The following is a 13,502-nucleotide window of genomic DNA, read 5'->3' as shown; positions in this document are numbered from 1 at the left end:
AGCGCCGGTGTTGAGCTGAGGCTGTAAGAGGAGGCAGGAGACACTATCTTGGTATTCCTTGGTATTCTAGAGCAGAGATCTCAAAGTGTTAAGCTTGTTGACTTCTGAGAGCAAAAGTCTTATTTTTATCTTCTATAGTGCAGAGCAGTGACCCTGCAGTGGGGATGGATCCCTGAAGGATTTACTGAAATAATCCTGAAGGATGCCGTCATGAATCGTGTTTTTATCAGCCACAAACTTTAAGAAAATAAATGAGGAAATATCAAGATGAGACAATTAAACTACATAGACTGTATCTTGTCGTATAAATACAATTAAACAACACAGAGGAATAATAACAGTATATTTATCTAGTATGATATACTCTGCGTGTAACTAATCTAGAGATGAAAATTAAATAAACTTTGAGAAAAAAGAAGAAATGCACATGCAATAAAAGGAATACTGATGTAAAAATATGGAAATAAGCTGAAACATGAACTTATAGTTACTCTTTTATGTTTTTGCCTTCATATTGTAATATTTATCCCTTCATTTGTATTCTGTTTAGAGGCACTTCTATTGCGCCATGAAAGTAACTTCATGAAAAGATAATATGCGAAAGACTGAGAGTGATGTTTACATAAAGACAAGAACAGATAGATTTCTTATAGAACAGAAAAATCGTGTAAAGGGAAACATAAAACAAAAGTAATAAAGGGAACTAATAAAGGCTATTTGTTCTGTGGAGACGTGAAAAGACTTCGTTCTGAAGAGATAATGTGACTGAAGCTCACAAAGAGCTAATAATTTGATGTTTTATTGTTTTGATTGAAAGGTTTGCCTCAATTTTTAACAGCATTTTAAAAAAAACAAATGAATGCCACATTAAATCCCAATGATTTCCACTTTTGAAATAATAAAACAGATGCCTCTCATCAGGCATTTCTTCTCTCTTTGAAGAAATTTCCTTTATGGTTTTACGATTCTCCTCAGAGGCTGAAAGTAATTTACATGTGCACTTTGATAATTGGCGAATTTTGAGCTATATTTCATGGCCTAACATCTTTTAAACCCTCCCTTTTGAAACTAAAATGCAGGCCACTTCATTCCACTGCAGGATTTCCTCTCTTTGTCTTTGTGCGACGAGTGGTGGAAACAACAGCGATATCAGCGAGTTAGAGAAAAAGGCAAAGCAAGAACACTCTGCCTGAAGTTAATGTCTTATTATGAAGTGGAGGCGCCGCAATCTAATTGTTTTACACCATCTCTCGCAGCATATACAACACCTAAGGCCAGGTGTATATGAGAATGTGAATCTAGAAAAAACAGTCACAAGAGGATATCCAATAAGAAAGATGCATAACAATTTTACCTATAAAATGATAATTGTATTATTATTAGTAGTAGTATTGTTATCATTACCACTTTCTAGTATTTTTTAAATTGCAAAGTCTGTCTCCAATGAGTCAGTGACGGATCATCTTGATGCTTAACAGCGATGACTGAGGTACGGCTGCGATGGCCGGCTCACATGTGGTGAATTAGTGCTATAAATAGCCGCAGCAGCATGTTAGCTATTGTGCATGAAAACAGCTGCTCTGCTGATGGAGAACCTCATCAATGTGACACAAGTGGATAAAGCACAGTCCCTCTCACTGGCAGGTTTAATGAGAGGTGAAGTGGGAGCGAGACTCGACCGAATGTTTAAACTGGTCCATGAATGGCTCACTGTTGGAGAAGGAACGAGGCCTGTCCTTGTGCACACGGTTCAATAGTCTGTGAGATTCAAAAAATATAACCACAATTACAAAAAAAGTTGAGATGCTGAAGATATAAATATAAACAGAAGGCAATGATTTGGAAATCAAATTAACTATTATATCAACAGAGGGAACAAAGAAGGCATATCAAATGCTGAAAGTGAGATATTTAGCCATTTCGAGAAAAATGTGAGCTCATCTTGAATATGATGGCAGCAACCCATTTTAAAAAGATGGGTCACAGGTGGCGGTACTAAAGAGAAACTGCTGGAGTTGCATAGTCAGTAACATGATTGGGTATAAAAAAAGAGCCCCTTATGGCTCTTTTCCATTATTACCTACTCAGCTCTGTTCGAATCGACTCGATTCTACTCAGTTTGGTTTGTTTTCCATTACAATTGACTACCACCTCAATGTGGGTGGAGTTGTTATAGAAAGACGGTCCAAAAGTCCTGTGACGTTGTTTGTATGAAACACAAACACGACAACAATCAAAGTGATGGTATACCTGCTGCTTGGTCTATGGCTTTGCAGGTAGCCATTTACCCCGTTGAGGATCACAGATAGTAAATAATAAAATCGGAAACTCGCTGTTGCCGGGTTTTTAAACAAGACGGGGTTCTTGTGAAAGGGGCGTCACCCCCTGTCCAATCAGTGGCCTGTAGACGTCACATTTTCGGGCTCGCTCAGAACTTCGGCCGTGTAGGGGCTAAAAATATATCTGGAACCTAACAGAAAACCCTAAAAACCGAGTTGAGCTGAGTATGTGCTAGAGGAAAAGGGCCATTAGAGAGGCGGAATATCTCAGAGGTAAAGATGGGGAGAGGTTCAGCAAACTACAAAAAATTGTGTCTACAAATTGTGCAGCCTGTTCTGAACAATATTCCTCAATGACAAATTGCAAAAACTTTTAATATTCTATCATCTGCGGTACATTGTATCATCAAAAGATAAAGAGAAACTGCACACATCTCTGTGCGCAAGGTTCGAAAAGCTATGTTGGATGCCAGCGATCTTCAGGCCCCTCAGGAAAGCACTGCATAGATGATTCTGTAATGTTCAGCATATGTTTTATGCTCCCATTCATACAACTTCTTTTTCAGGAAAGGCCCAAAGTTAAACTGTGCACTCGATCCACCAACATAGCTTCACAGTAAAAATATGGGTGCTGGATCGGCCTGATTTAGCAGGCTGGACATTTCAACAACGGAAAACATTTGGCGCATTATGGAACACAAAACACAGAAAAGAAGTCCCAGGACTGTTGAGCAGCTAAAATCCTGTACCAGACAAGAATCTTACAAGATTCAGCTTGTAATCAATTTATTTGTTACCAAGGGGTACTACCTATTCCTCACTATCGGGTTTGGGCGAACAGAACTGTGTCTCAGCCCTCAACTGTTCTCATTCTATACGAATTAATGCACCAACCTGATAATGCTGCCATTCTTGGGCTTATGCTTTCAACACTGGCATATGTCATCTGCCATTGAGAATATGATTTTATTCTCAAAACAAAGCAGAAACACATGAGATGGTGACTGCTCCTCAGAGGGTACAGAATCTTTGTTGTGAGCCATCATGCTGTTATAAAAACCCTCCTACAATACCATATCTTTCCATGGTTTGGCAACCTGCCAGATGAGTCACAGACTAAGATCACCAGGTGTAAAGAGACAGCCCTGAAAATCAAAAGAAGACAGTTAATATCCTAATACTTTTTTTCAACAAAATGTAATTAGAGAGGCTCAAAAATCACCTTAGCTCATGTTTCATTTTGAGCATCAGCTCTTCGCTTAAGGCAGGCAAAATGGGGTCCCTACGAAGCAGACATAACCCCTTTCCCCACCTCTCCATGAAAGCCCTCAACAGCACCTATTCTCAATAGGAGCATGTACTCCTTGCACTTCTTTTGTTGTTTTTGATAAAGTGTCACAGCGTGGGTTAAACCATTTAGATTGGGTCGTGCAAAGGATGGACAAATTTACAGGTATGTGTGGTCGTGATGTCTATTGCAAATTTATGAAAATCGTATCTTACAGCAGGAGTACTGCACATACTGTTATATAGGGGTGGGACGATGTGCTTTGGTCACGATTCGATGTATCACGATTCTAAGGTACCGATTTGATTTGTATCACGATTCTTGATAATTGCGATTCTACAAGTATTGCGATTCGATATAATCAGTAATTGCAATTTTCTTTTCCTTCTTAAAAAACAAGCAACCTGAATCATACACTTCTAGAATGAATGTCGTTCCCATAAACAATGCACATCACACTGTGTCAGTCAGTCCAGCAGCTGACATTTATTTCAACTGAGACAAAAAGAGGTACTTAACATGTACAGCATTTTTTAAAGTTTGCAGTTACAAAATGAATTGAAATCTCCACACGGCACAAATGTTGGCTAGTTTTATCATAACTTAATGTAATGAATTGATTAAGTTTTTCTGGACATGGATATGACGTAATATAATCGATTCCGGGGAGAAAAATCCATTTTTAAAATCATCCCATAAAAAAAAATCGATTGAATCGATTTTTTTCGCCCACCCCTACTGTTATATGAACAATTTTGAAATAAAATAATTACTGTTATGTGACATGCAGATAGTAGTCGCAGGGCCAACACAGAGAACCACAACGACGCATGCTCACACTTACTCCCACCTACTCCCACCATCAATTCAGAGTCACCAATTACCCGAACATGCACGTTTTTGAGCTGCGGGAGGAAGCTGAAATGATTGAAGAGAACCTGCAGATGCACAGGAAGAACATACAAACCCCACACAGAGAGGCCCCGGTAGCCTTCACGCTGTGTGGTAACAGCACAAACCACCACACCACTGTGCAGAGCCATAAAATGAATTCTCTATTCTGCAACCAAAATATGAACTGATATAGTTTTATCACTAGCAAATTTTTTGCTCCTCCATTAAAGAACCCGAAAAATGGGTTGTCCACATCTCCAGAACAAAGCATTGTAAAAATCCATGGTTGTAAGTTGTGAGGTGTTAATGCATCCCCAGGCTGTTATACTTTCTGTTCATGTGACATGACCGGAGTTGTGTTGCATCAAGAGTAAAAAACAGAGCACAACAAAACATAACTGCCTCACTGTTTTTATAACATCTGTACCTAACCATTTCCATTTCTTGTAACCGAAACCATGTTTTTATTCCTCCCGACTCTCACCGTTTGTGGTTGGGAGCCCGGTGGAAAAGTAATAGTAATACCTCCTTAAGAGCATTTATGGCCAAATGATCTCTAGTGAGATGTGTAACGTGGACGCCGTTACGCCGAGATGTGTTTAGCCACAGATCCTGCAACATCATCTGAGCTGAAAACACAGGCCTTTTGAAGTATCCTGACTGTATTTTTACCAGATGGATTAATTTAAGATCCCTGAAACAATTTTCTTTTTTTTTTGTGGTTAGCGTTATCGTTCCTTGTCAACATAAAAATAATTGGTAGACATTATGTTATTATCTTTCATCGTTTAATGACTATTTTTAAGCTAATTTTAAAACGTATGACATACTTTGTAATATCATATTCAGTGATTTTATGCCCTCTTAGGAGTCAAGCGTTCGTTTTGTGGGAATGTTTAAATTCTCCTGGCTATTTTGGATGAGTAGAACTTGATGAGCATAAAAGCATTGCTGTTTAACAAGAAGTAGGTTTTGGAAACCTGGGTTTATTTAAGTCTTGTTCTTAATAAGTAAAGAGTGGATATGTAAGTTTTGGTACAATACCAATCTTGAAGGTTCTTTAAAGGTTTCTTTCTATCCTTTTCACAATGCCCACTAAAGATGTAACTGATGCCCTTTCTTGTAAGTTACAGCGGTAGAGGCAGGCACAGTATGAACTTGACATGTTTGTGTTAGGGAGAGTCTTCACAGTGTAACACATCACTGTACTTTGACACAGTAATGTTTGATTTGCTAAGTGAAAGCGAGCGCTCACAATAACGGAGCCATGCCAACTCTATTTGTAAGATAGTCCAGACTTTTTCAAAACTTTACCAAACAAAAAAACAGAACACCTCATGTCCAACATGATCCACTGAAGAGCGAAGCTTTCGTATAGGACATCACAAGCAATCAAACTGCAGTGCACACAACCCACAGGATATTGCAGCTGTCAATGAACGGCCTATCAGCTACCTGACTCGGCTAAGCTGCCTGCGCAAACCAACTTGAAAGCTCCGCTTGACTGAACATCGAAAGGCCTACTGAATAGGTGGTGTTTTGTTTGGGTAAGCTTATGAATTGTATGCCCTCCGTAACAGTTTATTTGCTTAGTATTAACACGTAAAGGCCAGCAACTGCAGTATTGCAGTTGAGTCCAATTTTCCACACCTACAGCCCAGTATCTCTATGAAAACACACACTTTACAAAGAACTCCTGTGAACTCAGCTGTAATCCAATCCAACACTTACATTTTCACTTTTTATTGATGTTAAAATGTGCTAATTTATCTTTATGATTGAGGTCATAATGTGTGTTGGGGGTTGATTAGATTCACATCTTAAATTGTAACTCATTAATTAACTTAATGTAGACTTATCACCTTTCAGTCATCAATTTCAAGCGGTCACATGATTTCTTTTCACTGACAATTAAATGAGCTGGAAGTGTTGGGGGAACTGGGATGAAATGATCACTATTTGACACTGTATGAGCCTGAGTAGAGCTATAGTTTTATAAAGAGCCATAAAAGGTGGCTTATGCCCCCCCCCCCCCCCCCCTTATCTAATACTCAGAAAGCCTATGTATAATGTTGACTGAGTTGTTCCTCATCCCTGGAGCACGGACAAGAAGCCCATTCAGCAACGCAGTACGCCGGATGAAAGCAAAAATATTTGGAGACAAACTTTCTTCTTGCTGCATACTTTTGAGCTGAATCAGCCAGAAGCCATTACACCTTGCTGATTCCTTTATCAAATCAATGCAGCTCACTGAGGCTCACTGCATACAAATAGAAAGAGACAAGATAGATTAATTCAACACTTCAAAAAAAAATCATTTGAGAAGCAGAGTAAGAAATTCGTTTTTGTTAATGTTCTTATTGATTTGGAAATGCCAAATGGTGCCGTCAGTAAGCAAACTAATTTGCTCATTTGTCATCCATCCATCCATCCATCCATCCATCCTTCTATCCATCTATATTTCTGAATGGGGTCTCATGAATCCCTGTGAGCTCTCTCAGTGTTTCAGGTTATGCTTCAGTGGAGTAGTATGGCCACTAATTAGCTATAATAGCTTCTTTCATTTTAGACCCTTGAGGACTCTGTTCTTTGCACTGTCAACCCAGCTTGAAACCGGTCAGCGGTGCAAAACCGCAGGCCAAGAAGTTCACCAAAGTCAAACACAACTTTGAGCTGACTTTGTGGCTGTGTTACTTTTTAAAGCTCATGCAAACAAGGCTGAAATTCGTTTTTAATAAAAACTCACTTTGGGCGATAAAGTTTGCATGACTGCGGGGTGAATATACAAAAAAAAAGATGTTCTTCCACAGTTTATTTTGTGACATATCGCTATCATACACACTCATCTTAGGCGTCAGTGTTCACAAGCTGACAGTTCCTTGAAACCCACCAACTCACAACACTGTCAGGCTGAACTCACAATTTGAATAAAAACGCGAGGCATCACTTCTCTGCAGCTGTCATCCTCTCCTCAAACGTTCTTCCACCAAGCAGTACATACACGTCACCACCGAGTAACTACGAAGAACTGGACTTATTCATCATTTCATCTCCATTGTGAACCAGCATTTTCAACTGAAGGCTTATATTATGAACTGAAGGTTATATTATTTTACACGCAAATTCTTTGATTATCCTTCTAAAAATAAGAAAGGCCATCTGAACTTAAAAAATAAAGCGTTACGTCTTAACCAATTTTTTTACATTTTGTCGATGATTTCAATTAAATTGGTTTGACTAAAATATTTCCTAAACACAGCTAACCTCCAGTATAGCTCCATACAGTGCAAGAATACATGTCAATATCAAATAGCATGTCAATATGTTCTTTTTCTACGATTCTTACATTGAAACATGAAAGGAGATACAGGAAGACAGCCTTAAGTGTTACGATTTGGAGGTGGCAGAAAGAAAGGACCCAAATGCAGACAGCAAATCGGAGGCTACTACGGAAACTAAAGAGCTTGCAGAACCACAAACTAAACTGTGAAAACAAAAAATAAATTACAGACAAACCTGATGGTGAAAACAGACAAGGGATGAAACGAACTACAGCGACTAACCAAGCGAAGACAGCAACAGCAAGGATCTGACAACAACTAAGACAAACCAAAGAGCATAAATACTGTGGGGAAGGGGTGAGTGAGTGAAATCAGTTGAGTGTGGAACTGAATGAAACACAGTCAACGTGAGAGGATGAAGAAAAGGGAGCACTGCAATAAAGGTTGCAAACTCAAGGAAATGTGGGACAAAATTATCGCCTTCCTTTCAAAAAGGGATGGTCAAGTAAATCTTATGCTCAATGAGATTTAAAGGCAAAGCAAGGCAAGGCAATTTTATTTCTAGAGCACAATTCGTACACAAGGTAATTCAAAGTGCTTTACAGCTACATCAATAAAATAATTAAAAAGAAATAAAAAATTTAAAATTAAAAACCCAAAAAAGGAAGCTCCATGGAGCTCCTTTCATTAGCATTTGGAGAATTCAAAGAGCTCTTACTTTGACTGATACTTCCGGTTAATTCAGTCAGGAGTTTAGCAAAGTCTCTGACAGAAAGACCTAAGAGGAGTCCAAGAAAAGTTGCTGATATTCAAGATGGATTTCAGTCTCGAGAAGGCAATTGATTGCGAGGACTAACATTATATTTACTCTCGCTGCCAGAAGAGGAAGAGAAAATATTAACGCTGCAGATTTAATCTAATTCATTTTATGGCCTTTAAAATTGACAAAACTATATTCTTCCGGTGCTCTGGCTTTCATAAAACTCTGCAAAAAATAGGCAAGATCAGTAACACAATCATTAACGAACAAAATGTCTGTTTCTTCTGCACATAGGCAGAGACTGCACAAAGGTTATATCATGAATACGTCTTGTACGGCATTGTTTCCGAGGCTGAACGCCAGCCAGTCGGTGCATGTCTGCAGAGAGGCTTTCTAGTCTGAAACCTTTCACTGTGTCAGACTGCGGGGAGGAAAGTTAAGAGACATCAGGCATTTTGTGGTCTCAATTGTCTTGTTGGGAGACTACATAATGAGTCCCACTGTGTATTCTCCTCTTTACATCTCAAAACCAGCTTTTGCGGCCTGATGAGACTATTTTTATGCACTTGTTCATTTCTGAACGGGAAATGTGTGAAAAAACACAAGCATTATGGTAATGTGTTCACTTAACCTTTGAACGGGTAAAAGGACCGGTAGGAGTCTGTGCAGAAATTGTGCATGCCTCATCTGTTCTCTTTCGGTGTGCACATTCACAACTGAGCCATTAGGATGGGGGAAATTCTCCCATCGGAAAAATTTGCAGGTTATTTGCTCTTTGGCATCTTCACATCAAAGCTTTTCTGATCTAATTCTCCGTGAATGAGCGCAGCCAAGGCAGTTAAAGTTAGTAAAGAACTGCGGATGTGAATTTTTCTTTAATCATAACGTGGAATGTAATGGGTAATCCTAGAACCTGAATGCACACATCATGTTGCACATCTGCAGCTACATTTCTATCACAGTTATCCAGGCTAATTCTAGCCGACTTTGGTGTGTGGCAGCCAGTCCGTTAGGTGCTACAGGGCACTGATTGACTCTTAGCTCCCAATTCTGCCGGTCCAATCCTCTAAATCCTTTGGAGTGCTTTGTGCTATTGGCTGTGCCAGTTGAGAGTGAAAATACTGTATCTAATGCAGTGGTACTGTAGCACCTCACATCATTGTGTGAGGCAGGCATGGGTGATTTATTATGATCTATAAATGAATTTTAGCAGAGTTGGGAATTGAGGGCAGGGTCAGTGGATCAAATGGGATTTGCGCTTAGTAAAATGTCACTCAGACAAAAGAGTTGAGCCTTTAATGTGATGATATAAGTCTACACACACCCCAGTAATGCAAGCAAGGTTGCCTTCATTTAATATAAATACATGACAAATGCGTAAGCTTGTATTTGCTGGATCATCCGCCTGCTAATGGGCTTTTGATTGAAAATACCACAATCACACATGGACCTGATGGTGGGTTCCATTTGAACACGGAAATTGGAATTTTCAAGTTCCCGAATGGAGAAATCAATTGGAATGCTCCCCTCATAGCTGGAATTACAACTCGGGAAGTTGGAGGAACCCCAGCGCCAAAGTCCAAAATCCCTCATATAAAAAGTGTTGATAGCTGTAGTAATAAACTGTTTCTTTCTCCCATGAAATCAGTCACGCGCATAGCATTTTTCAATCCCTATCAGTTTACACATCGCGATGGTGCTTTATATGTGCAAAACACAGCAAAAATAAATTATTATCAGCTTGTGTAGTTAATGTTAGCTTGGTCAACTCAGGAGTGATGTCATTTCCAGTTCTGAGTTTTGACTTCAGAGGCAAATAGAACGCAGTATGACTGTTCCTACACTAAACCCAATTTATATGCAAATACTTGTATCTGTGTAAGTATTAGTGCCTAAAGTCTGTTTAGGATGATGGCAAATGGATAAAAACTGAAGATTAAGTACTGAAAAATCCAGTTTGACAGTGAGTGGGGTTACATGGCACTGTAAAAATCAGATTAAGGGCTAAATTACAATAATACTGAGTTATTAAATTCATGTAGACACCTTAATCTGACAAGAAATTGGATCGGATCGGGTTACTCGGGATCGGATTAAGCCCCCGAGATAACTCGGTTGAAAGTCACACTAAACTTGCTTGTAGACGGTGAAGCACTTAGTGAATTGGGCTTTTTGTTCTGCGCATGCTCGAGATTTTTTCCCGGGGTTGGGAACCGGAAGTCAAAGGAGACGATATTACTGTTGTTGTCGCCGCCAGAAAGAAACAAACAACGGGATGGAGAATGTGCCGTTGTGCATGGCGTTTGTGCAATAAGCAGCTCATCACAAACAAAATGTAGAGGGACGTAGCTTCATCTTGCTCCTCGTTCGCCATCTTTCTCCAATGCCTGAGTTTGTTATTGTTGTTGTTGGTGGTGAAGAGGTCAACCGAAAGTGGCTCTATTAGCAATAGTTGAAATGGGTACAGCGCCACCTATCGTACCGGGGTATGACATGCTTTGTGCCAATGATTCGATTCATTCACCGTCATATATCCAAGGATAATTACCCTTGCTCAAATAAGGAGCATAATCGAATTAATCTCATCATGTAGACCCACTGAGTGAATATCAAAGTACCTCTATGCAGCTGATCTCACCTGCTTTTCAAAGTCTAATTAGCACAAATTCTTGCTTTCTTACCTCATACTCCACATACTCCTCCTCCTCCACCTCGTAGGAAACTGTTTGGATCTTCACGTGCTCGGCGTCCTCCAGCAGCTTGGTGTGAGGATCCTCCGTGCCGGATGTGTCTGCTCCTGCAGTGCCGGACACCTCCTTTGCCTTTTTTTCTGTGAAGGTGGTCTCACAGCATTCACTTTTGTATTCCTTGGCCTTGATGCTGCCACTGTCCTCCTTGTACAGGATGAAGTTGGGCCTGTAGAATGCCTCCACAGCCAGATGCAGCGAAGTGGCATCAAGAAACTGCTGCGATTTCATCTTCCCATTGGTATTGTAACCTCCTCCGCTCACCACACTGCTGTTATTCACTTTTCCTCCTCCTCCACCCTCACCTCCTCCGCCTCCTCCTCCAGCAAAGTAATTGATAATGTTTTCCTGATACTTGTTATTCGGGAAATCTCCCCCATAACCGTTGACCATGTGCTTGCTGTTTTTGTCCAACAGTGGGTTCTGGAGTTCACTCAGGTTCTCCATTGCAACAGGAATCAAAAGGTGGGAGGAAGGAGCTTCTCAGTGGCAACAAAGAGATGGAAGAGTGGCGGGCGAAGAGGCTCCTCAGTGGCCGACGCTTATCTCAACAAAGGAGTAGATGGCATTAAGCACTTGGAGATCTACAGAGGAAACAGACAGCAACACAGAGAGTAAGAGTCTTTCGCTTCAACAGAAAACTTTCTATTCGACATCTATCAGCAGGTAACGGTATATCCAGCACTTGCTCACGTCAGATCAAAGTTAAGGTGTAGCTCCCTCAGCAGCAACGACTTTTCCAGCTTTCTTTTTGTCAAGAACAGATGTATTCATTAAGTATCATTTCCTTCCTCGCTCTAGACTCATACTTCCCAGGTAGCAACAGTAATACATTGTAGCATTTCTGTCTACTTCAAATGTCTTGGCTCGATATCCTTCTGTATGTCTGGGCTTTCTGTGCAACTAATTAGATTATTATCGACTTATTAGGTGTCATCTGCGTCGCTGTCTGATATGTATTAATTGAGGTGTACTTCACCTATAAAGCTGAAAGGGGTGTAATCATCCACAGAGAGTTATGCTGACAAAAGTATGAGACTCAATTTTCTGCAGTGTCAGTTTAGTATAGAAGCTACAATGGGTTGCAGATAGGCACAGGAATAACTGTCAGTGCTTAACCCATCCAACCATTCATGCATCCATTATTTCATGCCGCATATTCAGGAGTGGGCCTTGAAGGCAGCATTTGGAGCAGAGATCCCCAGACCTTGCCTCTCCTCAGCCTCCAGCGTTTGCAGCGGGACCCCGGAGCATTCCCAAGGCTGCTGAGAGATATAATCTCTCCAACAGGTACTTGGTCTGCAAAACACCTGCCTGTGGAGAAGTCTGGAAGGCATCCTGGCCTGATGCCTGATGCACGATGCACCTCACCTGGCTACTTACTATGCAAAGGAGCAGTAAGTCTACTCTTAGCCCCTCCCGAATGACTCAGCTCCTCACTCTGTCCTTAACACTGAGTCCAGCTATCCTTTTAAGGAAGCTCATTTTGGCCGTTTATATTCACAACCTCATTTCTGCAGTCACTACTCAAGACCACAGGTGAAGGGTTGGAACGTAGATCGACCGGTAAATTGACAGTTTTGACTCGGCTCAGTTCTCTCTTCACCATGAGAGGCGGGTTCAGTGTCTGCATCACTGCGGATGCTGTAAAAGAAGTTCTCTTTGACGACCAAGCAAATGACACCAACACAGCTTTCTGACTTGACTTTGAATTGAAATGGATTTGAAATTCAACATGGAAAAAAAATTCTCAATTAAATGTATATATCGCAGGGGCGCAACTTCTGACAGATTGTTACAAGCTTATATGAGTATTAGCTCTATAAATACCTGTATTACTGTTGCTATTTACACAGCAAGTGGTTCAGAAGATCAAAACAAAATGTTCTACCTTTCAAGCATCTTTGTTGCTCTGTGATTCATACTGTGTATAATAAGCATCCGAAAGCAAATCATACATTTCTTTTCTCCTATTTCCACATGGCAAAAATAACCCCAAATTTTCTGCTTCTCAGCAGTCCCCCTGAACCTTTCTCTGATTAATCTGGGTACATAGAAATGCCAAAAGCAGGTTATTTCTCCGGGTCCTGACCCCAATCGTGTATGGCTGGCTCAATGCAGCGTATTCAAATGCTTGAAGGTAATGTACTTCCAGTTGAAGACAACAAGATTAGACGTAATGCAAAATGGCATTGTGATGATGGGGAAAAGATAATAGATTGTTGGCTCAGAGGTTAATAACTTGCACACCAA

At 40.3% G+C, this 13,502-nt stretch overlaps 1 protein-coding gene across 1 annotated transcript in view; it reads right to left on the bottom strand.

Moving 5' to 3' along the window:
• The window catches only part of syndig1l (synapse differentiation inducing 1-like), a 46,015-nt gene that overhangs the window by 26,619 nt on the left and 5,894 nt on the right, over positions 1-13,502 (bottom strand). Inside the window, exon 2 of the mRNA XM_075459549.1 lies at positions 11,184-11,833. Within this exon, the coding sequence (XP_075315664.1) occupies positions 11,184-11,696 (513 nt within the window). The 5' untranslated portion in view covers positions 11,697-11,833. The remainder of the gene's footprint in view (positions 1-11,183; positions 11,834-13,502) is intronic.

Source organism: Odontesthes bonariensis, chromosome 24 (assembly GCF_027942865.1).
Source record: "Odontesthes bonariensis isolate fOdoBon6 chromosome 24, fOdoBon6.hap1, whole genome shotgun sequence".
Taxonomy (NCBI): Eukaryota; Metazoa; Chordata; class Actinopteri; order Atheriniformes; family Atherinopsidae; genus Odontesthes; species Odontesthes bonariensis.
The sequence above is the reverse complement of the archived record's forward strand: the minus strand, read 5'-3'. Positions and strand labels throughout refer to the sequence as shown.